At 41.3% G+C, this 24,045-nt stretch overlaps 1 protein-coding gene across 2 annotated transcripts in view; it reads right to left on the bottom strand.

Moving 5' to 3' along the window:
* Positions 1 to 19,303, bottom strand: part of pip5k1bb (phosphatidylinositol-4-phosphate 5-kinase, type I, beta b) — a 32,183-nt gene extending 12,880 nt beyond the window's left edge. The window contains exons 1-7 of one of the 2 annotated variants that reach the window (XM_005722297.1): positions 19,020 to 19,303; positions 9,107 to 9,202; positions 8,944 to 9,006; positions 8,319 to 8,449; positions 5,187 to 5,304; positions 3,020 to 3,172; positions 1,574 to 1,873 (exon numbers count right to left, since the gene is read on the bottom strand). In XM_005722297.1, coding sequence (XP_005722354.1) covers positions 1,574 to 1,873; positions 3,020 to 3,172; positions 5,187 to 5,304; positions 8,319 to 8,449; positions 8,944 to 9,006 — 765 coding nt within the window. In that variant the 5' untranslated portion in view covers positions 9,107 to 9,202; positions 19,020 to 19,303. The remainder of the gene's footprint in view (positions 1 to 1,573; positions 1,874 to 3,019; positions 3,173 to 5,186; positions 5,305 to 8,318; positions 8,450 to 8,943; positions 9,007 to 9,106; positions 9,203 to 19,019) is intronic. The other variant, XM_005722298.1, reaches the window with a different exon arrangement.
* Positions 19,304 to 24,045: the final 4,742 nt, after the last annotated feature.

Below are 24,045 nucleotides of genomic sequence, written 5' to 3'. Positions count from 1 at the left end.
AGTAACTGGCCTGTGTAATTGTCACTGGGTGGGATTGACACAGCCCTCACCCAGAGCCAAAGAGAAACACTCAAAATCATCTCTGTGTGTTTAGTCTCAGAATGGCGATTCAAATTGTACTCCTCAAACACACAAATGAGCTCTCCACAAGCAAAGCACACAGTCTTACCTCTGACCTCAGTAAATACATACTTACATACATGTCTTGTTAAAAAAAACTCTACACCCTGAAACTGTCTTTTTATTTTATTTTTAGTGCGAGCCACATTTTCATATCGTATCATATCTCTCATAAGTGTTTCCACGAACATGTTTACAGTGAAGCTCCATTTGCTTGCACACATGTACATATATAGATTTAAAATTTTTTTTAAAAAAAACGAACAACAAAACCCCAAAGGTGACTTTAAAATAAAAGTGCAACTAACTAGAGGCTGTCCGATGCCCAGGTCTGCTCTAACCTGATTATCTCGTGTTTGATCATGGTGTATAAATAGCTTCACAAATATGCCACCTCTCTGTGTTTAGAAAGGGTATTTTCCAAATGGAAACTTCTGCTGTAACCGACAATGAGCCAAAGGTTATGTATGCTTAGTGCTTTATTAGGGTCTTAATTCAACCTTTCAGAAAGCTCTAATGTAAAAAAGCTTAATATACAGCCATTTGTTTTATGAGTTTATGGTGCACAACGCCTGAATTGTTGCCTTGGGAGGGGAACAGAGGGTGCAGACATCAGTACCACTTAAGTTTTGTGTCTTTTGCTTTTTAAAACCTAGAGGCTTCTTATTTAATCACAGCTATGGCCCACAAATCTGAAAATTTACTGTATACGATCCATCAGGCTCCATGACTAGCAACAATTCTTCCTAACTAATGTAATGCAGACAGACAAAGGGATATGAAAGGATGAAGTTTATGTGTTTGCAGCATAACGTTTTCTTTTTTTAAAGATTTGGTGAATCGCCAGAGCACAGCTCATGTCTCTTATTAAGCTCAAACTATCCTCCTTCAGTTGAACAATTTCACGGTGTCTGCATTAATACAGAGAAGGATGTGAGCCTTTAGATTGGAAGACTATCTTTGGACAGGGCTCTGAGTCTCACGCTACCAGGATCATGCCTTAATCACATTCAGTGTTTGGAGAGCTGTCACGTCGTGAAACATAGCCGTGCAAGGAAACAAGAACAGAGACCCGAGGCAAACTGAAAGTTTAGCTGAACACATTGTCTTTCCCTCTGTGGCAAAGACAAGGAAAATTCTCTTTTCAAAATATTTCGTCCCATCTAGGATACGCACTTATTATCCCAAAGCAGTATATAATGTGATTAAGTTACAAGGATGCATGTTGCTGGTGTTAGAATACATATCAACCCTTTAAAAAGATATATTTTCTCACTAGACTAAGATTTCCAGCTTGAAAGGATTTCACCAGGAAAGCTCCGTGCTATGAAACCAAAATGAGATCATCCTAGACTTCCTTATTTTTTGTAGGGAACAATAGAGAACTTCCTGTCATGATACGACTGCCATTTCAAAGCCAGTCTGTGAGAAGAACATCCATAAAACTACCTACCCGACAGTCTCGCTGCAGAGTCTTCATGAGGTTGTTGTACGTCTCGGCGTCAAAGTAAAGCCCCTCCTCGTGCATGTCTTGAAAGTCCAAGTCTTTGTAGGTCGGACAGGCCTTCTCTCTCTCTTTCCTGGATGCTCGTCTCTTATAGGTGGATCCCTTCAGGTCGTATTTGTAGTGCATTTTGACAGAGCGAGGCAACACATTGTTCATCACCACCAATCGGATGTTGATGCCTCCAGACTGGATGCAGTACAGGCCGTAAAACTTGGGAAGCAAAGTGCGTGGATTCTGGTTCAAGTTCTGTGAATTTAGAGAAAGCACAGGGGTCGCAATGACGTTGAGTTTTGTAGACTGGGTGCATTTTTTAAAAGATATATTAATGTGTGGGATAAAAGGAAGCAGTTTGGTAACTAATTTGTGCATGGTCAGAATTATATTGCAGATAACTGTGACGTACCTACCCCAGATAAGGAGCTCTGTTAGTGTTTGTAGATAGAGCTATAAATTGTGGACCATCTGTTTAGTATTTCTACTACTATAAAAAAAAAAAATCTGTAGCTCCGCTGATTTAAAAGAAATAAAAAATAGACCTTTGCAGAGGACTTTAAACTTGTGCAAAGAGCAAACTTCTGTGTCAGACATATCTGATTTTCATGCCAAGAAGAGTGCTGAGTCTTCTGTTACGGCTCAGAGCACAGCAGTTTTCAGTGGAATGGCACATAGTGCCCAGTGAGCGTGCTTTTCGATTTTGCTATAACATTCAAGGAGTTGTCCAAACTGTCTCCCAAAGTTAGACTTCAATAGACAACTCAAAATTTTGTGAGTGTATTTTTTTTTCCACATTAACAAAGTCTTGGCTCAACACCTTCAATTCTTGCCAGATATGGTTCCCTGCGACTTTACCTTCTTCTCCAAAAAGAAAACATTCAAGTGAAGGGTTGCCGTTTTGACACAGTGGATCAGATCTAAAACACACTACTGGAGCACAAGTTTAAGTGGTCAGAACAGCACTTCTATGAAAGGATATATCTAAAAATAGCAAGCGGTGAATAGAAGTGGCGAATTGCTGCAGAAGAGGACTAACTGGAAGGGGAAGACTGCGTATGGTTTAAACTCCATATGTGGAAAACCTGGCACCATGTACACTCCATGCTTCACTGATGTCAAGCAGAATGTGGATGCAATAAATAAAAACATGAATAACAAAATGAACTGATCAAATTTTGGACTTTTATCTATGCAACTACCACTGTCCTCAGTCAAGTTGAATTGCTATTCAGGCTCCTAGTGCAGGAGCTAAAGGGCATTTTCACTCCATCTCATTTTTGCCTCTGAAGCATCTCACGAGTAATCACTCATTTAACACCGAGCGGGTTTTAGACACCAATCAGCAACAATTTTCACATGCCATCACGAACTGTAATGAAGTAACATTAAACTTCTCACCATGTAGTACCCAGGTAGCAGCCTCTGGAGAAACTTGGCCTCCTTGTGCTGAACGGTTTTAATGATGAACTCATCGTCGCTGGTCAGGTAGAAGAGAGAGCCGCTGGCCCCGGGGTTGACCAGCTCAATCAGAGGCTCGTTTACCAGGGAGTACTGAGGAAGAGAGCCATAAACATTTCATATCTAATGCATCAAATTCACAAATCAACTCTTTATGATATAGCTTTGCACGCAGCAGAGCAGGAAACAGAGGTCCTTCGGCTGGTGCCACAAAATTGGAGGGCCGCTTTTGTAATGAAAAATCAGCCCCAAAGTCTACAGTTGTTCACATGCTTATCGGAGAAAGCAGAACCCTGTCTACATTTGTTTTATTGTTCCATTAATGCCAGCTCTGCTTCACATCAGTCTACTGTTTATCTGTTTGTCAAACTTTATAGGCGCCCACGGACATGTGAATCTTCCTGCTAAGAAACGAGAGCCTCCGTCCCGCAGTGCCCATCTACATACAAGAACCCGTAAGACTGTAGAGAAGCGTTAGATATTAATCAGTGCATTATGAGAGCCACATTTTCAAAAGAGAGAAACACTGGAGGCATCCACTCTCCCTCTCCAGAGACTCTTCCACTTGATGACCATCCACAGTCACGTTGCGTTACCGGCACAAACACATCCACACTTTATCGCATTTGCACTGAGGCTGGCTGTGTATGCGTGTCCACATTCTCTCTTAATTAGACACCGCAGTGTGGCCTCCGCCTGAATGAATTCATCATCACCTCAAGGACATCAGTCATTAGCACTACTCCTCAACGCTGGCGGGCCTTACGCCATCAACCCTCTTCGGCCTTGAAATTACTTTTTAATCTCCGACTCTCTTCTGGAGCTTTTTGTCTCTCATCTATGCAGAAAAGAATCTGGCCATCAAAAGGAACAATGTAGCCTGATGGGTTTAGGAAAGACTTCGAGGCATAAGGAACGCAGGAAGATGCCGCCACAGCAGGATAAAGGTCAGAGGAAATCACACCTTTTTGAAATCTAATTTTATTTATATACAGGTAGAGTATCAATTTAGCATTAAATTAGAACTGTCAAACGTTTGAAATGAACACCAAAGACTTCAGCCGGGGAATATTTTCACAGACAAAAACACGTGCAAACGAGCAAAAACAAAAACATGAATCACACAAAATGCTTCTGTCTAAATGTCAAAATGTGAGTCTGCTGGGAAATCACTGCATGTGTGAGGATTACAGCTGTGCTAATGAGGGCACATGCTCTGTCATTATTAGCTCCAGTATCTCCACCACCCCAATGTTTTGCCTTGACTTCACCCTCCTGGGGACTGCAGCATTACTGAACCTATTGGATTCTACATTAGTCAGCATTTAGTTGGTGGAAAGAAATTCCAGACAGACAACAATAACGAGGAATTCTCTCTTCTTTATCAGACTTACAACTGATTATCTATGTCAGTTTGTGACGTGTGCATGTAAGAACCAGGTGAATCTCGCTGTAACACAGGAAATCTCAGCCTGTGTGGTTGTTTCTTTGGCTGCCCACTCCTCCTACACAACCAGGGAGATGACAAATCAAACTTGGTATGTAGAACATCTTAAAAATGCATCTACGTCATTACGTAGACTGGCAACCGCCTAGCAACAGCCTTAAAATGATGCGATTTCAGCATTTATGCCCCTGTAACACCTTACGTTGAATGTGAAGTTATAGCACCTAGCAAGCAGTTAGCTGAGCTTTGCATCGAGGCTGGAACAGGTAAAAAAATCAAAATCCAATGTCATAGATCGCACTAATTTATAAAAATGATCTCTGTTTAATCTCATAAACAGCAGTGAGTTTATGCGGGTTATGTGCAGGGAAATACTGGGCAGGCAGTCAGTGACAGGAAGTGACTCAGCATATTTTCTTAAATGTCCTTTTTTTCCTTTAAGTCTTGAAAGCAAAAACTTAAAATGACCTTTTTTTACCCCCTTGAATAGGACCAGCAGGTTAATTTCAGTTGCTGTGCTGAGAAATGAGAGTGCACTAGATTTGCTTCCTGTGGCATGGCTCCATACAAATGAGGTGGTGATCCAGACGGAGCTGAGGTCTGGATTATGAGCATGAACACAAATAATGACCTGCAAGGTCTGCCAGGTTTTAGTCTTACCAGGTAGTCATCTGGCTTGATGCCGAACAGATCTCTGAAGTAGCGGAAGGCCAGCGGGGCGTATGTCTTGAAGCGGAAGTCAGGATAGTGATGTGCTGGAGTCAGGTTGCTTCCCTCACTGGTAATATTTGACCAAGACAAGATGAGACAAACACACAAACGGGTATATTAGATACATCTTTCAACACTAACTGACATGAAATTTAAAAAAGAAGCTTTAACATTACAAAAGGAAACATGTTAGTGTCAGTAACACAGATGCATTCTCGCGCCCCCTGGAAAACTGGCACTACCGGGGGAAATGAACACCAGCACCTAATCTTTGTGCCTGGTATCTACGCTATTGACTCTGGGTAATTTTATCAGAGGGCCCTTGTATTTTCTTCCATTCCTGCTTGAACAGGCTTCAGTAAGTCCTCTATGGGAACCCAGATTCACCAGCATTGTGCTAACAGAGATAGGTCTGTATAGAGTTCTTCGCCTGGAGACTGAAGATGGCTCTAATTACTGGATCGAACAATACCAAATAAAAAACATGCACTTCAGCTCAAATGGGGAGAAAATGGCTCAAATAAAAAGGTTTAAAACCAAATAAAATGAGACACAATAACCTGCATGTTTTTTTTGTTTTTTGCCAAGCGTGGAGTGGGAGACGTTTCCAGACGGGCTTCGACAAAGGCTGACCCTGTTTCTAACTAACCTAACCCATAATCCTGTAAGCACATTGGATAAGGGTAGCGTGAGTCAGCCATCGAGTCTTTTTTTAAAACTAAACTTTCATTGGAATCAGTTTTGTAGTTGCAGAAATAGGTTAATAAAGGTTTTGTTTCCCAGGGCACCTCTAAATCTGGTTACTTGGAAGCTGCTCTGGGTAGAGAGGCCCTTTTGTTGTTCCCTGCATGTGCTATATTCAGTGACACGGAGGCAAGGCGCAGGTGTAACACTATATCTGTGATCACACAACAATGGCATTTGAATGGTTTGTTTAGTGCGCGAGGACAACGGGAATCATTTGCCACTGATTGAGAGTCTACTTAAAAGAAAAAAAAACATTAAGCAACACAAGCGCCCGGAAAAATTTCAGTCTAATCAGGGATTCATCTCCCTCTCTGTGTCTGCGTGAGTCTGCGGAAAGGTGTGAGACAAACTGAAAATTAAGCGTGTGGGAGTCAAAGCGACATCTCCGTTTCCATCGTTTAGTCACTTGTTCAGGGTAGTCCTGCGGTGGGAGGAAAGAGAAGGGTTTGTGTGCTATTACAGAACAGAAGATAAATGCTGAGGGAAAGCAGAAAGAATAAAATAGGAAACGGTTATGTCAGAATAAAGATGTAAGACATTCATTTTCTCCCCTCACTCATTACACTCTGTTTGTTCTGTCTTGTGTAATTTTATTTTCTTCCTAACAACATGGCCTAGATTCTTTCTCCCCCTGTGAAAAAGGTGGCCCTGGAGACTGCCACCACTTTCATTTTAATTCAAACTTGGGCTGGATGAAACAAGCCTCATTTTAAACCAATTCTCGCTCGTCATTTTGCGCTTCAGAGCCTCAGCTAGTGTTGCCAACTCCTCAGTAAGGAAAATCGCTATTGGTTGTCCTAAAAGTCGCTAGAAGTCGCTAAATGACGTCATCGCTTAATTTGCACAATTGGTCATGCTAATCTAAATTGTAACCTATGTTGTTGGAGAGAGAAATAACATCGTGGAAGAGACATAAAGTGAGTAAAAACCATCCTAAATGCATTTAGAGTTTATTTAGAACTACAAATTAGATTTCTTTTAGCAATTTTTTTTTTTTATGTCACAATTCCAACCCTGCTTCTTTACCCGGGCTTGGACCGGCAAAAGTGACCCGAAATAGGCACTCTGGTGGAGTTACTTTGTGTGTGTGTTTATAAGTAGTTTTAAACCTTGTGATCCACAAAACAGCATAAGAGTAAAAGAGTAAAAGAAGAACTGACTGCGTTACAGCACCCGCTGCTTGTTGAGAGTAAAAGCGATACGCGCTTTCACGTCTTTTTTTAGCGACTTTTTTTTAGAAAAAAAGTCGCTAAGGGGTCTGAAAACTCGCTAAATATAGCGACAAAGTCACTAAGTTGGCAACACTGGTCTCAGCGAGAGATGTGGAGTTTTCATCAAAGTCTTGAAAGTCATCAGGGCCTTTATCAGTCAAACACAGCAAGAGCTTTGTTTGGCTGTTGCTGAGGAGCAGGACTGGTGTGCGTGCCAGAAGGAGGTTTGCATAAACCATGCCCAGTTTGCATATCCTGGTGCAGCATCTCTAAGGTAAACCACAAAGTACATCCTGATAGGACTGTAATTCTCCTCCTGACGTCCAAGGGTTAAACACAACATTGAATGACCTTGGATGTATTTACACTGGGATGGACAAACAGCAACTAATAGACATCTTTTGCTCAGCTGCTCCTGATTTAATTTGTTTTTGTAGTTCCTCTACAGCTCTAAAAGAAAACAAAAACTGATAAAGTTTTATTAACACACAGCATCATTAGCTGTGTGTTAATAAACCATATGTGTGGACATAAGGCAACACTTTCGATGAATTCCTCGTCCTGCTTTAGATTATATAAAGCATTTCTTTGAGCTGATGATGTAATTTTGAAGATAGCTCAGCGGCGCGCCGCCGTACGTTTTGCTCTGTGGCAGTTAAGAGGCACACAGTAAGCTGATTCCACAGTTCTTGGCAAGATAATCCACTAGAATAGTTTTATCCCTGCGTCATGACTTAGACTAGCAAAACTGTTGATAAATGATGACGCTGGCAGTTTGAGGTGGTACCACATTTTCTTTGGAGTGGATTTCGAGCGCATGTAGTTTCCACCGAGCGGGATTAATAACAGCGGTTAATGTTTTTCATTCGAGATCCAGACATATAATATTTGCGGAGGCCGTCCAGGCGAAGCGTGCCCTTCACTCACTTCCCATTCATTCATTCACAGCCAACCTACACACAGTCTGTTTTTACGAAGCAGCTCTCCTATTCACCAAGTCCTGCAGATAAATAACCTTGAGCTTACGTGACAAGGACTCAAACCTTCAACGCACAAAAACACATATGCTGAGAGAGTGTTTCTGTGAATGTAACACTGTGGATGTGCGTGTGGGATCACTGACCTGGGCAGAAAGACACTCTCCACCACATAGAAGTCTTGCATAAGAACATCTCTGTCAGGCTTGGAGGTGAGGTTTCCCACTGTATAGCCAATACCAAGCTGAATGGCTCCCTTTAACGCCGAGGATGTGGTCTGGATGGGAAATTCGAAAAGAAAATATCACATTAGTCTAGCCGTGGCACACTTGCTCCCTTGTTTACCCTTTGATTTGATTTGAAATATGAGAATTTCCACACAAACACATCCAACTGCACTTGCAGACTTGGACACAAATCCAGTTTGTGTTTTTATTGCATGACACCTCTAAAACATATTTCCCCAAACCTGAACAGAGGTAGCTAGTATAAAGAAATGCATTATGGGTGAATCTTAAAAAAAGAAAAGAGAGAGATGTTTCCATAAGGAGTGACGTCTACAGTACAAGAAAGAAAACAAATGTACCCAGCACTTGACTGACTGCTGGCAGCTGGCTGTGGGAGGGTCACGACATAATGTGCTGCAGAAGGAGTTAAGGGACTCGAGTGGCTCAGAAGCAAAAGCTGACTCTAAACAGCAGCATTTCCAAGTAAATGTTAAGGGATCGTGCTCATCATAACATGAAAATGTTACCAAACACACTCTTTTACCTTCTTGTAGGTTTTCTCTGAGCTCCGATTCCCTCCTGTCCCATTTTCTGTGGCCGTAGACATCTAAAAGTGACACAAAGTCATTCAGGCAACAAACTATAACACCGTAATTCTTGTCAATTGTCGTATCACTCTGACATTTACTGAGCAGTCAAAAGCATACCTTGCTTAATGAAAAGCTGTGCCTGACGAGCAGCAATCAGGGCAGCAGCTCTTGATTGTCAGGCTGAGCAATCATCAGGAGTTGTCACAGGACCTTCTGTAAGAGAACAGGTGCCCAGTAAGTTACTATAAAATATTTTTAAAAAGGCACTGACATTGCATTAAAGTAAGTGAATCTTGCTGATTCTGCTAATCTCCACCTGATAAAAAAGGCACTTTAACTCTGACAGTCACTCCTGACTCATGAGATGTACATCTGTGTTTTGTAATAAACATCAGAGTTCTGCTCGAGTGCCGTGTTGGAGAAACAGTCCTTTCCTGCCTGTCACTTCAACACCTCACAAATCACAGCGTGCAGATACAGAAATCTTGTTACACTTTAATCTAATCGCCGGCTTCTCTGTTTTCATATTGCCTCCATATTCAAGACTTTGTACGTGCAGAACAACACCTCATAAAGGAGTGGAGCTGCACAGCGTGTCACTGCCCGGCTTACAGCTCATCCAAGTCCTCCCTGAGCCACAAAGCACCAGTCTGTCTTGTTTCTACGTATGCTCTCCATGAATTTTCTACTCCTCCTTAAAATGTGTCTGTTTTTCTCCACTAACACTCCCAGAGAAAATGAGACAGAGTGGCGTAAGTCATTTAAATGTTGCCTCAGGACACACTGAGAAGAAGTGAGGAGTAAGAGCACTTGCAAAAGTTGGACTTTGACAAGCTCTCGCAAGGCTGCAGTCACCACATCACCTGCATATAAATGCGCCTGCTGTTACTGGAGCTTTGAGTATCGCACAATGTCTTGCTGCCCTCATGCCCTGCAGTCACCTGTTTTGTGACCAGCTGTCACATCATCATCACATCATCGCCATGCAGTGGAACACTAATTGAAAAAGTCTTGTTTGTGTTTGGTTCTTGCAAAGTAAAATCCTTGCAATATGTTGCACCTTTGTTGGAAATAGTCTCCAAATGGAGTAAGGTGCACTTGGACGAAAATACGCTCACACGCAGAGATTCAGATATTGAGAGTGTAGCAGACACTCAGCTCTTATCTCCAGACTGGCTCCTAATCTGCACACCAGCTTCTCTGTTGCTATAAACACATAAGAGACAATAGCACAGACCACAGAGACCATCCTGGCTAGAGGCTTACTCTGTCTTATTCTGCTTCTGTGAATCATTCATAGCTTTTATATCACCTTAAAAACAATTTCCTTCCTTACGAAAAGGACACGAGCACATTCGCTCACACAACAAACCCAATATGGTTTTTTGTGCGAGCTCCTGTTTTTTGTAAAGCTCACGTCTGTCATAAAATCCTGTTATTGATCTCGAGCCTTGTCAGTCAGTGTAATGAGGTGTTGATCCACCTGAGCCTTTACACTATGTGCCCTGAGCCTGAGGAATGTTAATAAGCCCGTAGGCAGGCCTGTCTGGCTCTCAGCTCAGCACCGGCCTGAGTGTCAGTGTCAAAATGAATTGTGCGGACCTCTCTTTCGCTCTCTCTCTCGCGCTCCAGCCACCTCTCCCTCACCTGACCCCACAACCCAGCTGGTACTCTAACAGACTGCTTCGAGAACAATCCACGAGAGGCCCGCAGCTGCAGTGAACAACAGCAGGTCTCTTGTTCACCTCTCAACAAAAGAGAGGCAGACAGATGGTCGGTAAAAATGGACGGAGGATCCTAATCAGGAGCGTCTCACCGCTGTCAAACACTCCCATCCCATGGTAAATGCCACTCACACAGGACTCTAACGAGGAAAACAAGAGTACACTGTACACGTGTAACACAATACCTCGTGTTTCACAATTACATTAGACGACCTCGCTAACACAAAAACGCAGCTTTGTTAAATCAATGCCTCTGGTAGACAGTGGATGTGGATATTTGTGGTCTTGGGCGAGAACCAAATGGGGAAAGTGATCCAACGGGTCAATAAAAAGGAAACTTAGTACATGAAAGCCTGAGTCTGAATGGAAAACTCACACAGGCGTGTGCATAGGGAGTTGATATTTCTATGCCTTTGTGAAAAAGCAAGTAAGGTCAAAGATAGTCTATGTTACGATAAGACTTTGCAATGACCTGAAGAAAATTCCTAAGCAATGCAGGAAATGTCATTCCAGGATCAGCTTTCAACAACTTGATAAACTAAACGCAGACATTAAAGCCATTTAGTAAAACATTAAACTTTTCCCCTGACTTACCACAACTTCATTATGAAACGTTACTTTTCGAGCACCGTGTCCTTCCCTTCTTGTGAAGCTTTTTTTGTTTGTTTTTTCTTTCTAAAACTTTGCATTTACCTCTCATCTCTCCCTGAGCCTCACTGTACGTAAACAACTCCATTCCCACTCGTCCCTACAGCCTTGTCAGAAACTCTACCACCCTTCAAACAAACACACTTGAGTGCAGATCAAACACTGGCTCTCATGCCGTATCTCCTCCGCGGCTTCGGGGTTATTGCCAAGGCTGCCATTCTGCCCCTGTGGAAGTCAAATAGCCACTCTGCAGCCAAGGCAGACCTTGCAAGGAAAATATGTTGCAGAGAGCAGACGTGGGCTGTCTGGTATGATGATTATGCAGATTGAATAAATCTAAGCTGTCAAAAACTCAAAGTAGCTGTGCTAATATTCCCTCAATGATCCCAGCGGGCAAACCAGTAGTAATAATAAAGGCAGTGGTCAGGCAGATCAATCAACACATCACTAACCATGCTACGGAAATTATACTCTCTTCAAAATGATCTATATCTACCAGTGCCCTTCAGTAGAATAGCTAGGCTAAAATTAGGACAATCTGGATCACAATCTTTTTCAAAACCATCTGACTATGACTTCAAGGCTGTGAGGTATTCAGTCAACAAGGCTCCCACAGTCTCCATCTCCAGAGATATCACATATGGGTTCCTTTTGCTCTGCTTCAGTCCCCGGATACTATTGGATTACTGCTGCAGATTGGAGACATAATGGAAAATCAATAGCAGAGCAGCAATGCTGAGCTTCAAGGACTGGGCTGCTGGGCTTTCATGACCCATGCAATCCTACAACTCAGATGTTAGATAAGCACCGAGATCTGGATTTGGGTGGATACAATCAAGAAGATGCACGGGGAGCCAGCTTAGTCAGCCTGAAGGGGATCAGCTTCATCAACTTAAATGCTCTCATCCTTCACAGAAACTCGGGATGTAGGGCATTCAAAAAATATATACTCAATATTCCCAATAAATACACAGAGAAAAGGCTCATTGTCTGTATGCATCTGTCATGTGGGGCAGTGATCATTATACTTTTGATACCAGTGCTCTTTTGGTGTGTCAGTGTGATTACCTAAGGACTTTGTTTCCCCCATCTTGATACAGTAAGGCAGACAAAGACCATAACAGCAAGGAAGAACTACAGTTTAGCATGTATAGATACATATAGGTTTTCTGGTCCAATGCACGCGCACACACACACACAACAGAAGAAGCCATTATAAAAGAAGCCAGGTATCATTTTGACCTGTTTTTGGCACGTTGTGTTCCATATTTTACGACGTGCTCTGGAGGTACGTTTCTTTTCATCTTTGCTCAGATGTAAAAGCTGTGATGCTGCTTCAGAGTAGTGTTTGTCCCTGAACACCAGGCACTATGCAGCACTGCAGAGCTTTCCAAGTGTTTGCGTATGTGTGCAGCAGGAAGGCTACATGATGAAATCAGACTAAAACGGCAGCCCACAAAGATGGCCGACAGGCTGGAGTAAGAAACAGGTAGGCTACGTGACTTTTGATGGCAAAAGTGGCCAAAAAGCGTGGCTAAATGAAAAGACACAGGTCAAGCTGAAAGAAAATATTTCGGTTAATTACTGATATTAAGCCTGTATGTTACTATGAAGGGGCAACCTCCAGGCTGAAAGCCACCATCTCTGAAAACACGTTGTTTGAAATTAAACTTCCATCTTCAAATAATCAGCTGGTACAAAAAAACTGTGACAATACTGACCTGGATCTCCAGAGTTTGTGGTGTTGGTGCCTTTTGGAGCATTTTCAAGGTGAATATCTAAAACTAATATGGCTTAATGTGCTGTTATTTATATTAACAGCACATCAGAGAGTGGGCTCTCCAATTTTTTTACTCTTTTTAAAAATGTTTTCGATGTCTTTACACTAATTTGCAAGTACAGGTATTGATGGCTGTGTGATGCACCACAATACAGTCTATAGGTGGAACTTGCTAACATTAGCTGATAACTGAGCACTGCAGTCTCCTGTTAAAACATGGTCACCTGGGGTTCAAAACAACCAGGACTGATTGATAAAATGTGCTGCCTTTTTAAAAACAGCACTCCACTACCCAACGAGGAAAGCCATAGTGGCTATGGCCATCTTTTAGATACAGTCTATAGTAAACATGTGCATAATGTATTAGATGTTGATGGAAAGTAAACACTGAACACTGAGGTCTATTCATGAGGTTTTCACTGATAAAGTTACCAGAAGAGCTTGTTTGGATTACAAAATAACAAACACCGATCTGTTTTAACATCTTCATGCTGCAAGGAGAACCCTGACACAAGTGTAAAAAATGGGAGCTCCCTTCACTGAAAGCAGCTATCATCAATCACACGAGACGGAGCGTACAGCGTGTACTGAACACAGCATCCTTCTGAATCCTAAAAAAAACATGTTTCAGTGAGCTCGGCAGTGTGCATGTGGGCACAGTGATGTTCCCCTGACCATGCGTTCATCTCTAAACCTACATTTTATTCTGTGGTATTGCATATTAGCATGGTGTTTGACCTTTTGATGACAAGAAATAAAGCAGAAAAGAAGGCGGGTGGGATTACACCTACAGAGTGGCCTGACCTTTGAAATGCAACATGAACAGAAGAAACAAGCTACACGGGGCGAGGGACGTATGACAAAAGATGGAGGACAGCGAGAGGCAGAGATTCTGAAAAGCTGTCTTGTAAACGTGTAGTCGGGAGTTATATCAAGTTTTATTCTATGTAAACCCCCTTTTCTTGAGAGAAGACATAAATCTGTGGTAATAAAGTCACAAAAAATGTCTCCATTGCATTATATAAGATAACTTGAGCAAGAGGAAACCCAGGGAGAAGATTCGGTCTATTTGTAATTCAGAGAGCGTCTCGTTCTAGCTCCACTCTGCATGAGAAGCTGTGAGGAGGAGGTCACCCTCTGTGTCCAGTGTGTCACATGATTCGGCTGAGGGCATGGGGGAGGTGGGGAGAAACATAGAGATGAGTTAATGGACAGAAAACAGAGACAATGTTCTTTAAAGACACAGAAGCAGAGATGCTGCTCCAATGGGACGGTACAGTACAGCACGGCTGTACAGAACGTACTACAGCAGGCTTATTATGCTTAACTACCAGTGATAACTAACCACAGCGAGCCTCTGCTCCCAACGTCAAGGCCCATGGATATCGCTACCATATGGAACAGAAACAATAGGAGACAGACTTGCCCATGTCAGTTTTACTAAAGCCTGCACTGTAGTCCAAAGGTCCTCATATTTCCCTTTAAGCCGAGAGAAGGCGTTTTATTGCCTATGCATATCACAAACGTAAATGCTCTACTTCTGAGAATCCATAAATGATGTACTTCTCTGAAGTAGACTGTCACATGATTAAAAGGGGAGTATATGGCCAGGCCTTTATTGACCTGAAGTCACAGGTTACTAAAAAAATAAATAAATGAATGAATTTAAAAAAATAAATAAATAGAAGATTTATACGTTGACGACCGTCTCCATTCTCTCAACTCATTTCTACTTCCTGCCATCTCGCTCTGGCGCTCTAGTGTCCCCCAAGTGGGCCTCCGCAAACCTCGTCATTATCAGGGCATGAGAGTGGGAGGGGGCCGCAGGGGACTCAGCCGGCCCAAAACAACAACAACAAAACATCACAACCTCCAAATAATCGGAATTCCTGCGATGCTGCCAACGGATCGCTCTGCCAGCAGCCTCCAACCGGCCAACACAACCACTAATGGTTATGCAGTGTAGAAGAACTATGAGCCAATTATGTCTGCAGGTCTCCTTTTTTTCCACTCTTTCAAAAGCTGGTGCTGACGTGCCGCTCGCCCACAGAGATGGGAATTCCCGTTTGGAGGTCATTAAGATCAAAACGATAATACCGGGAAGTTCTGCATCTGCTGCAAAGTACATGAAGACACCATCGCGGCGATGATCGCTGCTGTTCTTTTAAAGATTGTCTCTGTATTTATAAGTATGAGGTTAGAAAGTCATTTTAAGTTTGTAGTAAGTTTGAGTTGGTCGCAGAAGCTGTGACATCCTGGCTTTTCATCACTAGAACGGCTGCCACTCAGCAGCATCTTTTCGTCGTTCTTCAAGCAATAATTACAACACGCTGAACTTCAAACCACTGACTTAGTGGGGAAACAGCAAAAAAACACTAACATGCTTAAAATAAACACATGCATCACATTTATATCCAAATAAGATCCAACACTTCGATCAATTTAAATGGAGGGTTGCACAAAAGAAGCTAATTCAAGGCTATTTAAGTGGTTTAACTAAAAGAGCAACAAGGATGAGGGTGACGATCTGGAGATAACACATTAACGCTTTGAATATTGTGAGGTTTTCTTTCCATTCGGCAAACAACATGTGAATGTAGCTGAACTGTCATGAAATGCAAGTGAAGAGATCTACAGACGCCTTTTTTTAGGGCTCCATGCCTAAAGTAAATGATCAGATGGTACAATTGATGATGTGTCCCTTTAACTATCAGTTTGACTTATTTCACTTTGTATGAGAAGAGAAAAACTAAACTAAACACTTTTGATCCTGTGGTCTGCCAGGCAAACCTGAACATATTTAATAAATTTGAACTTTTCTGTTCCTATCGCGTATTCTCTTTGCGGTTTTTCCTCTTTCTTAGTTCCTGTATCTAACAAGTCACCTGGGGAGATGATTACCTCTTTGCTTATAACTCACAAAGTTTAAAGGGTGTGGCACAAAAATAGATAAGAGAGACTCTAGATTTAATGTTCTCACTGCCGCTGGTGGCCGTCAGTAGCAGGCCTATGTGGTATGTGCTGACACGAGTGGAGCCTGGCCAGTGAATGAGGACAATAAAACAGAACAGAAAGAGAGGGCGAGCCCACACTCTGCTCAGGAGGTCATGCTGGACAGACGTATGGAGCCTAAACCTCCAAATATGACTCGAGTGTGTCTGACTGGCTTGTTTGAAGGACATACATTGTTTTATTCACCGTCATCTGTATTATAGATGGATACCATTTAGCTCATTTTCTCTGTCCGTGTTAACTTCACAACCAAGGAGACTTTTTAAACCCGGAAACTTGGTGCATGTCGGATATTTAGACTCTCAAATGATACCATTATCTGCCTCAAACATGTACAGCCAGACTATACTAAAGATACTTCAGCTCTGGTATTTGGTCACTTTGACCCAGTGTATTAAATTGTTAATTTAATAATTGATTAACCAAAAAGACCAACCAAATAAAAAAAAAAGTAAATAAATTTCCAAACAGAAACTTTGCTTTGTAGTTTTTCTACTGTACTAGAAAAACTACAAAGCAGTTTTAACCCCATGAGGAGCTGAAGGGCAGAATACCGCTCTTCACTACACTTACTTCAGTACTTCACAAGCAACAAAGCAGGAATTCGCTTGGATTTCGCTACAGCGGAGCATTGAGCAGAAGCAAGAAAAGGCTGACATGGTGTTGGATAACCCAAGATGACAAACTCCAGAAAGAAAGCAAACACTCCCGTTATGCTTTCAGCTCGTTGCAACTGGAGCGCAGCATGTTAGACAGCTTCAAAACAGACTGCAGACAATAGTGAGGGAGGAGAGGTCGCACTGAACACACACAAACATTACAAGGTACCAGATTTCATTTTTACAACACAGTGAGACTTTTTTTTTCTCTAATCTGAACATGTTGACTGTGACCAGTGTGCCACACCCCTGGTCACTCAAACCATTATCAGGAATGAGAGCGCTGCGAGCTAATGTTCAGACCACTGACTTATGTAACTGTCTTAATGAGTCTCATATGCCTGTTATTTTGATCATATCACTACTCGAATCCCATGGTACAGTACGATCACAGTACACAGAGTGCTCTTTGACCCATAAATCACAAGACTGAACTTAAAAACCCTACAGCTGGTAATTGTGCTACCTTTTTACACAGGGTGCTCATATATTTGGGGAAAAAAGCTGTATGAGCGCCCTGTGAGGCCCCTCTGCAAACAAGTACCTCTGTTTAATTACTGAAGTAAGAAAGAATCTGGTAAAACTCCAGGGAAAGACACAAAACTGCAGAAAGTCCCAGAATCATCAAATATGATTTGTGTTGACAGTTTGGGCTTCGCGGTGCTGAGGCACTTCTGCTGCCACTCAAATGGAAAACATTATGTAATGCACGAATGCTTCTCACTCTTTTCAGTGCAAAGGCAGCAGGCAGCACAGGACAGGAGCACAGGTGTTACTCCCAAGGAGAGAGCAGGGGATTTGCATGAGCCATTTTCCTGTCAAAAATCCTGCGGCAAGCTGGTCAGCCTGGACAAACCCCACCTGTCTCCCAGTCAAATGAAGCAGGAACAGGAAGTTAATGAAGAGATTACACATTTATATATAGATGCTTTGTCTTTGTAGTATAGGCCGGCTTGGAGCTAGTCAGATTTGACTGATTATTCAAATTAGCGTCTAATTTCTGCAATATCTCAAGGACCAATGAGAAGATATTTGAGCAGCATTTGTTGCTTTATGAACCACAACGTGAATAACACCAGAAGCATTTCCAAAAGGAGGAATTTATCATCAACTGCTCCTCATAACCGAGAGAAAACTGCACTCTTATGCTTCCCATGTGATTATTCACAGCAACAAAGCAAAACTCAGTGAAGTCGATCATATATCACGTAAAAAAGAAACTCGTTAGCTGAGCCGCAACTAAACAGTATCTAAAGCAGCCTACAGGTTGTGGCTCTTCTTCTTTTGGACTCTTAAAACTGTTTCACAGTGGTCGCAGCTCAGGCCTTTGGTGTGGAGGCGCATCGGGATGAAAGGGGCTGTCTGTGAGGAGCTCGGCTGCCAAATACCAGCAGAGAAATGTAGCACCTCGCTGTAGAAAGAGCAGTGAGAACGTGACAGATGCTGAGGCGCGGGCCAGCACGTACAGAGAGAAATTTGGTGTTTTGCATGTCAAATGCAGGAAAGGTTCCTGAGAAGTGTATCCACGTGCCAGGCCATGAAATGTGGGAATCTAATTGTCGTTCACCAGGCTCTCAAAACACACACAGGAAGTTAAAAAGATCACTTCATCCATTAACTGTCATCACATTTCGAACCACACTTTCCTTGCTCCATCCTCAGTTGCACAACTTCCAACTATGCTTGCCTCATTTCCCATCAAACTGTCTGTTTCTCTGTAAATGTGCAAGCCCAGGCTCACATGTGCAGATACATGAGGGGGGGGAAACTTCATTTAATAGAAAACAGCTATAAAATATATATAAAGGAAGACAGAACTGTAGAGCAGCACTCATCTAAATAAAATCAACAAGATTTACATTCAGAGTGAAGGATGGAATTCACCTGATGTCACACGTGAACTTAGCATGAATATGTTAAGAAGATCTAAAATTATGACTCTTTCGGCAGAACATATCTTTTCTTTTTTTTTAAACTGAGTTATTCAGAGAAATGACACCTCCACCTCTTTATCAGACTACAAACGGAGCAGCTGGCTGACTCGCACACCTGCAGTTGTTCACCTGTCGTGACAACACCTGAGAACTGACGCTGTGAGACACAATGTCCACAAGGTTGTAAAAGATGTTGGGTGAACATCTGTGTCGGTGGCTACTGTCGTTTTGTTTTCGTCTGTACGAATCTTTGGTGTGACGCATCAAACTCACAGTAATCGTCTTCTTCTTCTGCGCAGTCTTGTGGAAATATTCCCGTCTGAGCGGCTGCTGCAGTCTTTACCTTTCTGTTTCTTCAACGCGACTCGCCACCGATACAAAACTGCGGTTTAGAGTAGGACACGCAGCGTTTATTTCCACCGCAGGCTGGCTATGAACTGAGTCCTCCTCCTCTGCCGAGCAGACCTGTGTCGTGTGTCTCTGCCTCCCAGCCCTGCCTCTTTACAGCCGTGCCATTCAGTGCGCCACTGGATTCAAGCAAGCACGAAAAGTGGCACGAGCACGCCCTCTGCTGGCAGCAGCAAATCTCACAGTTTCGTTAAGCATCAATTTAGATCCAAGTTCAGCAGGGGCAGCAGGTGGTGCTGTGTGCTGGCACCATCCACCTTCTAGCAAGAAGGTCCAGGGTGGAGAGTTTCAGTGTCGGCTGTGCGTGTTTTCCCCGTGTCTGCGTGGGTTCCTCCCCAAAATCCAGAAACATGCACGTTAGGGTAGTGATTCTAATGTGAGTGTTTTAGCCCTGTAACAGACTGGCGACCTGTCCAGGGTGTACCCTGCTTCTCGCCCTAGGAGAAAGGGATGGAAGTGACATTAATATAAAGTTATCTTCAAATTCACTGGAGGGTAACTCTTCCTGTTAACAAATATTTATTTATCGAAACACATGATAAATCTTTGCGGTCAGGCTGGGATGCAGTGCTGCAAACATCGTCTGAAAATTTGCATACTTCCATCTATACAGAGTGTGAATGCATTTAATGTTCACTCAGCTCTCAGCTGTGGACTTGTGTTAGGTGCACAGTCACAGCAGGCTCACTGAAACATGGTGAAGGATATCACAGTAGAAAACAAATAAATGTTAACAGTTGGTTTTTTTTGTTTTTTAGTAACCTTTGTTCTTCTAATTACACAATAAATAAAATATGTTAAAATTTAGATCTCACCTGACTATCAACATATTACAAATATTCTGGCCATCAACAAAGTTAGAAGCATTAAATTGGCATTGTTTAAAAAAATGCTGTGTTAGTAGCAGAAGCGATTGTTTTATTAAAAAGAAAACGTGTATGAGAAAGTATGGCAACTAAAATCTCCACCACTTACAAACAACACATGTCACAGCTTAGGGTGACTAAGGGTGTGGTGGAAAGGGAGAAACTTCATTTAGAAAGAACAGCATCAGTTACTGTACATTTAAAAGGTACCCGAGGATTTTTGTCAATGTAATTTCTCAGTTTAATTCAAGTAAATGGCTCATTTATGATATCAGCTAACCAAGAACACCACACAGAGCTCAGAGATCTACATAGACAGAAAAGGATTTACCAAACCCTTCAAAGCAAATGTTTGAACTTTTTTCAGGTAACTTTCTTGAGTCATTACTGACTGACATATATGATACTTGACTACCCTATTTATATACGGGAAATTGTTAAAAGTCTGGAATGTCTTTGAACACTTTCCTTTCAACAAGTTTAGTTAGTAATTTATTTTTTAGTATATCACTTTCTGATGGTAACCCACTTTCTCTTTAACTGCTCAATCTAGCACTTCTTGTTTTGCTGATAGTCAAAATATGTTAAATATGCTGTCAGGTGTGATGTAAATCTATCTTTCTATTCTTATTGGTTCTGGAAGAAAGCATCATGTCACCCAGTTATTCCTGGAAGAACAGTCAATTCCAGGAATGGCTGGCCTACTGAAATTACTCCAACAACTCATCCAAGTTGTCACCAAAAGAAAAAGAAAAAACCCTTAAAAAACAACACAGAGCAAAATCTAAAGAAGTGCAGGCCTCACTTGTCTCATTTATAGTCAGAGTTTATGATTCAACAATAAAAAAAAGACTGGGCAAAAATGGCATCCATGGGAGAGTTTAAGGAGAAAACCACTACTGACCAAAAAGAAGATGAAGGCTCATTTTAAATTTGCAAAACAAAAACAAAAACAAAAACAAAAAACCCAGATCTGAATGATCCCCAAGGATTATTTGCTCTAAGTGATGGGTCGATGAATTCTGCTCTCAGAAAATCCTTAAGGAGAATGTCCGGCCATCAGTTTGTGCCCTGAAGCTCAAATGCACTTTGGTTATGCAAGGACAATGAAAAAACAACAGACACTTTTATGGTATTTTCATTTTAATGGAGAGAGACTATGAAAGAAAACCCTTAAAAGCAAATTACATCCAAATGACTGGCCCTAGGGGTCAGTTCATTTATCTATGAAACTGAAAAAAAAAAAGTTGTTCATGAGGCTCATAAAACTATTAATGATCCATCCAATATCCTTTTTCCAGAGCACAAGTTCTTACCCTTATGGAGCCCAAAAGGTTGATTCTGTTCATCTGGATGTTTCAGTGAGAGAAATGTTTCATCACTCATCCAAGTGTTTCTCCAGTCTCAGCTGACCACATCTTTCTCATAGTCATCCTCACATCATGAGGTAAAATCTTGCATCGTGCTCCAGACTGAGGGTGTTTGATGGTCATTTTATATTTCTTCCATTTCTGAATAATCGCACCAACAGCGGTCTCCTTCTCACCAAGCTTTTTGCTGAGGGTCTTGTAGCCGCTTCCCGCCTTGTGCAGGTCTACACTCTTGTCTCTGGCCCTGATGGTGGTGAGGCTGGAAGGTTTCTAGAGCTCTGGCTGGGTTGTAGGGGATCAAATAGTTACTTCACTCAATGAAATCCCAATCAATCCATACATTTTATATAATATGGTCCCCCCCCCCTTTTTTTGGTTGATATTCTGTCTCTCAGCATTGAAATGATGCTGCCAAAATATTAGAGACTGTTCATTTCTTTGCATATGAACAAACTTGCAAATTCAGCAGGAGATCAAATAATTATTTCCCTGACTGAATTTGTTTTTCTGTCAGATTTGGAGAAATTTGACTTCGGTGCTGTGTCTGGTGAGTATGGGTGTATTGTAAAGCATAATTTAACTTTTTAAATTTGACGTATTATAGATTGATACAAGAATATTGTTTGTGTTTTCGGATTGCGTTATCAGCAGTACTCCAAAGTGTCCACAAGAGGTCTCTCAGGTCCACAATAACAAATCATAAAAGGTTGCATACAGCAGAAAACACATCTGGTAAAAGTGTATAGAATGGTTTTATAGTGTTCCACTTGGCCTACTTGGTACTGAGAAATGCCCACTAGAAGAATGGCCACCAGGGCAAAACAATGGTTTTGACTTAATCAGCATTAACCTCGATTAACCCCCTGAGTTTGATGACTGAGGTTGACCAATAAAATTAATTCATTTAGAGTGCTAAAAGAATTAATTGAATACATCAGAGGTCACTAACACTGTGAGTCTGAGTCCAGACCCACAAGCTGTCCCATACAGACATGGACCCACAACCAAAACAGATTTTAAACCTGATGGGCGCTTCTATTTTAATTGGTGCAGTTTTTCTGCTCTTTACGGTACCGGCTCTGTGGCTGAAGAAACACAGGCAAATTGGATGCAAGTTCAGCCACTCAGTCAATTAAATTTCTGCATTCCCGGTGCTAAACACTTGGACTCTGCAGCCCTGACAGCGTAGAGTTACATGTGAGAAGAGTAGAAAGAAGAAAAAAGACAGCAATGTAGAAAAAAAAAGGGAGAAATACAGACGATAGCACTGGAGAAAGTGGAGAAAAAGAAAATAGAAAAACAGTGAATTGAAGAAAGGGAGCGAAAAATCAGGAAAAAATATGATATGGCTGTGCAAAAAAAGAAACATGGAAAGTGAAAATAGAGCATTTAATGAGTAAATGCTGGACTTCTCCACATGCAGTCGGTTGATCGCCTAATAAAACACAAAAGGGGAAATACAAGCTTTTCCTCCATTTATGTAATTTTTCTGTAGTTAGTTTATTTCAACATGCATCATTTTCTTATTTTCTGTTATTTTGAAAAGGACCTCTACTTTAAAATTTTTAATGTGCGCATTTAACATGTCCCTAGTCAAACATATATGTTTAGTTCTATGTTGGGTGAACAGAATATTTTTTTATATACTACATATAATGAAAATGTTTTTGATACATTTATCACACTGTTTATGTGATTAGACATTGTGATGTTTGCTTCACGAAATTTTCTCTAACTGGAACTCTTTAAATTTTAGTTGAATACCCCTGAAATACACCATTAAAGAATTAATAAATTAATAATTATTTAATGAAACAGATAATGAATTCATTAAATGTGATTATAAATTAAAATTTGAAATGATAAAAAAAAAATTTAAAAGATTTTCAATGACATTAATTGTTATTTAATTATTTATTTATGTAATTAATTTATTAATACCTGTGGCTGCTGTCACCAGCAGTTATGCAGTTTAAGATAATTTCATGGTTTTAAGTTGCAATAAATACGTTAAGATACTTTATTTTTAATAAATCAGATTGTAATGTATACATTGTTGGTTTTAAAAACTCACATTTAAAGGTTTTAAAGAATGTTTCCAGGGTGGAACCAATGTTCAGTCTGTTGTTTGGGTTGACAGTATTTTCAGTTACACGCCACACTCGGTAGAGGGCAGCATGCTTTCCTTTCTCAGTTGGTGCCTGGTACAGATTTGGAGACACATGCAACGAAGTTTTCCACCTGTGGGTAAAGAGTGTGCACTGCAAGATGTGTTTTCATTAAGAACAACTTACTGTGAAAATTGATTATTTTATGTTGTTTATACAGTTCTCACGGCATCGTTGGTAGCACCTGTGTCCAATAAATGCCAGTAAAAATCAAAAACACATTGTGTCTGTTTTTCAACTTAGCGGGAGCTACAAAACCTATTTTAATTAATTAACAACACATTTAATTCATTATTTAAATTATGTATTTATTTAAGTCATTTTGGCACTTTGACACGCTGTGAAATAGAGCTACAGATCAAAAATAACTTATGTGGTGTGCACTCCATATACCATGGCAGCAGTGGCAAGACCGAGCAAACAGTATAAGCAAGACTGTAGACTGACAGAACAGGTAGTGAGAGACTATCTGATGGCTCTGATGAGG

The sequence above is a fragment of the Pundamilia nyererei genome, unplaced genomic scaffold (genome assembly GCF_000239375.1).
Source record: "Pundamilia nyererei isolate P.nyererei 1_Seehausen unplaced genomic scaffold, PunNye1.0 scaffold00006, whole genome shotgun sequence".
Taxonomy (NCBI): Eukaryota; Metazoa; Chordata; class Actinopteri; order Cichliformes; family Cichlidae; genus Pundamilia; species Pundamilia nyererei.
The sequence above is the reverse complement of the archived record's forward strand: the minus strand, read 5'-3'. Positions and strand labels throughout refer to the sequence as shown.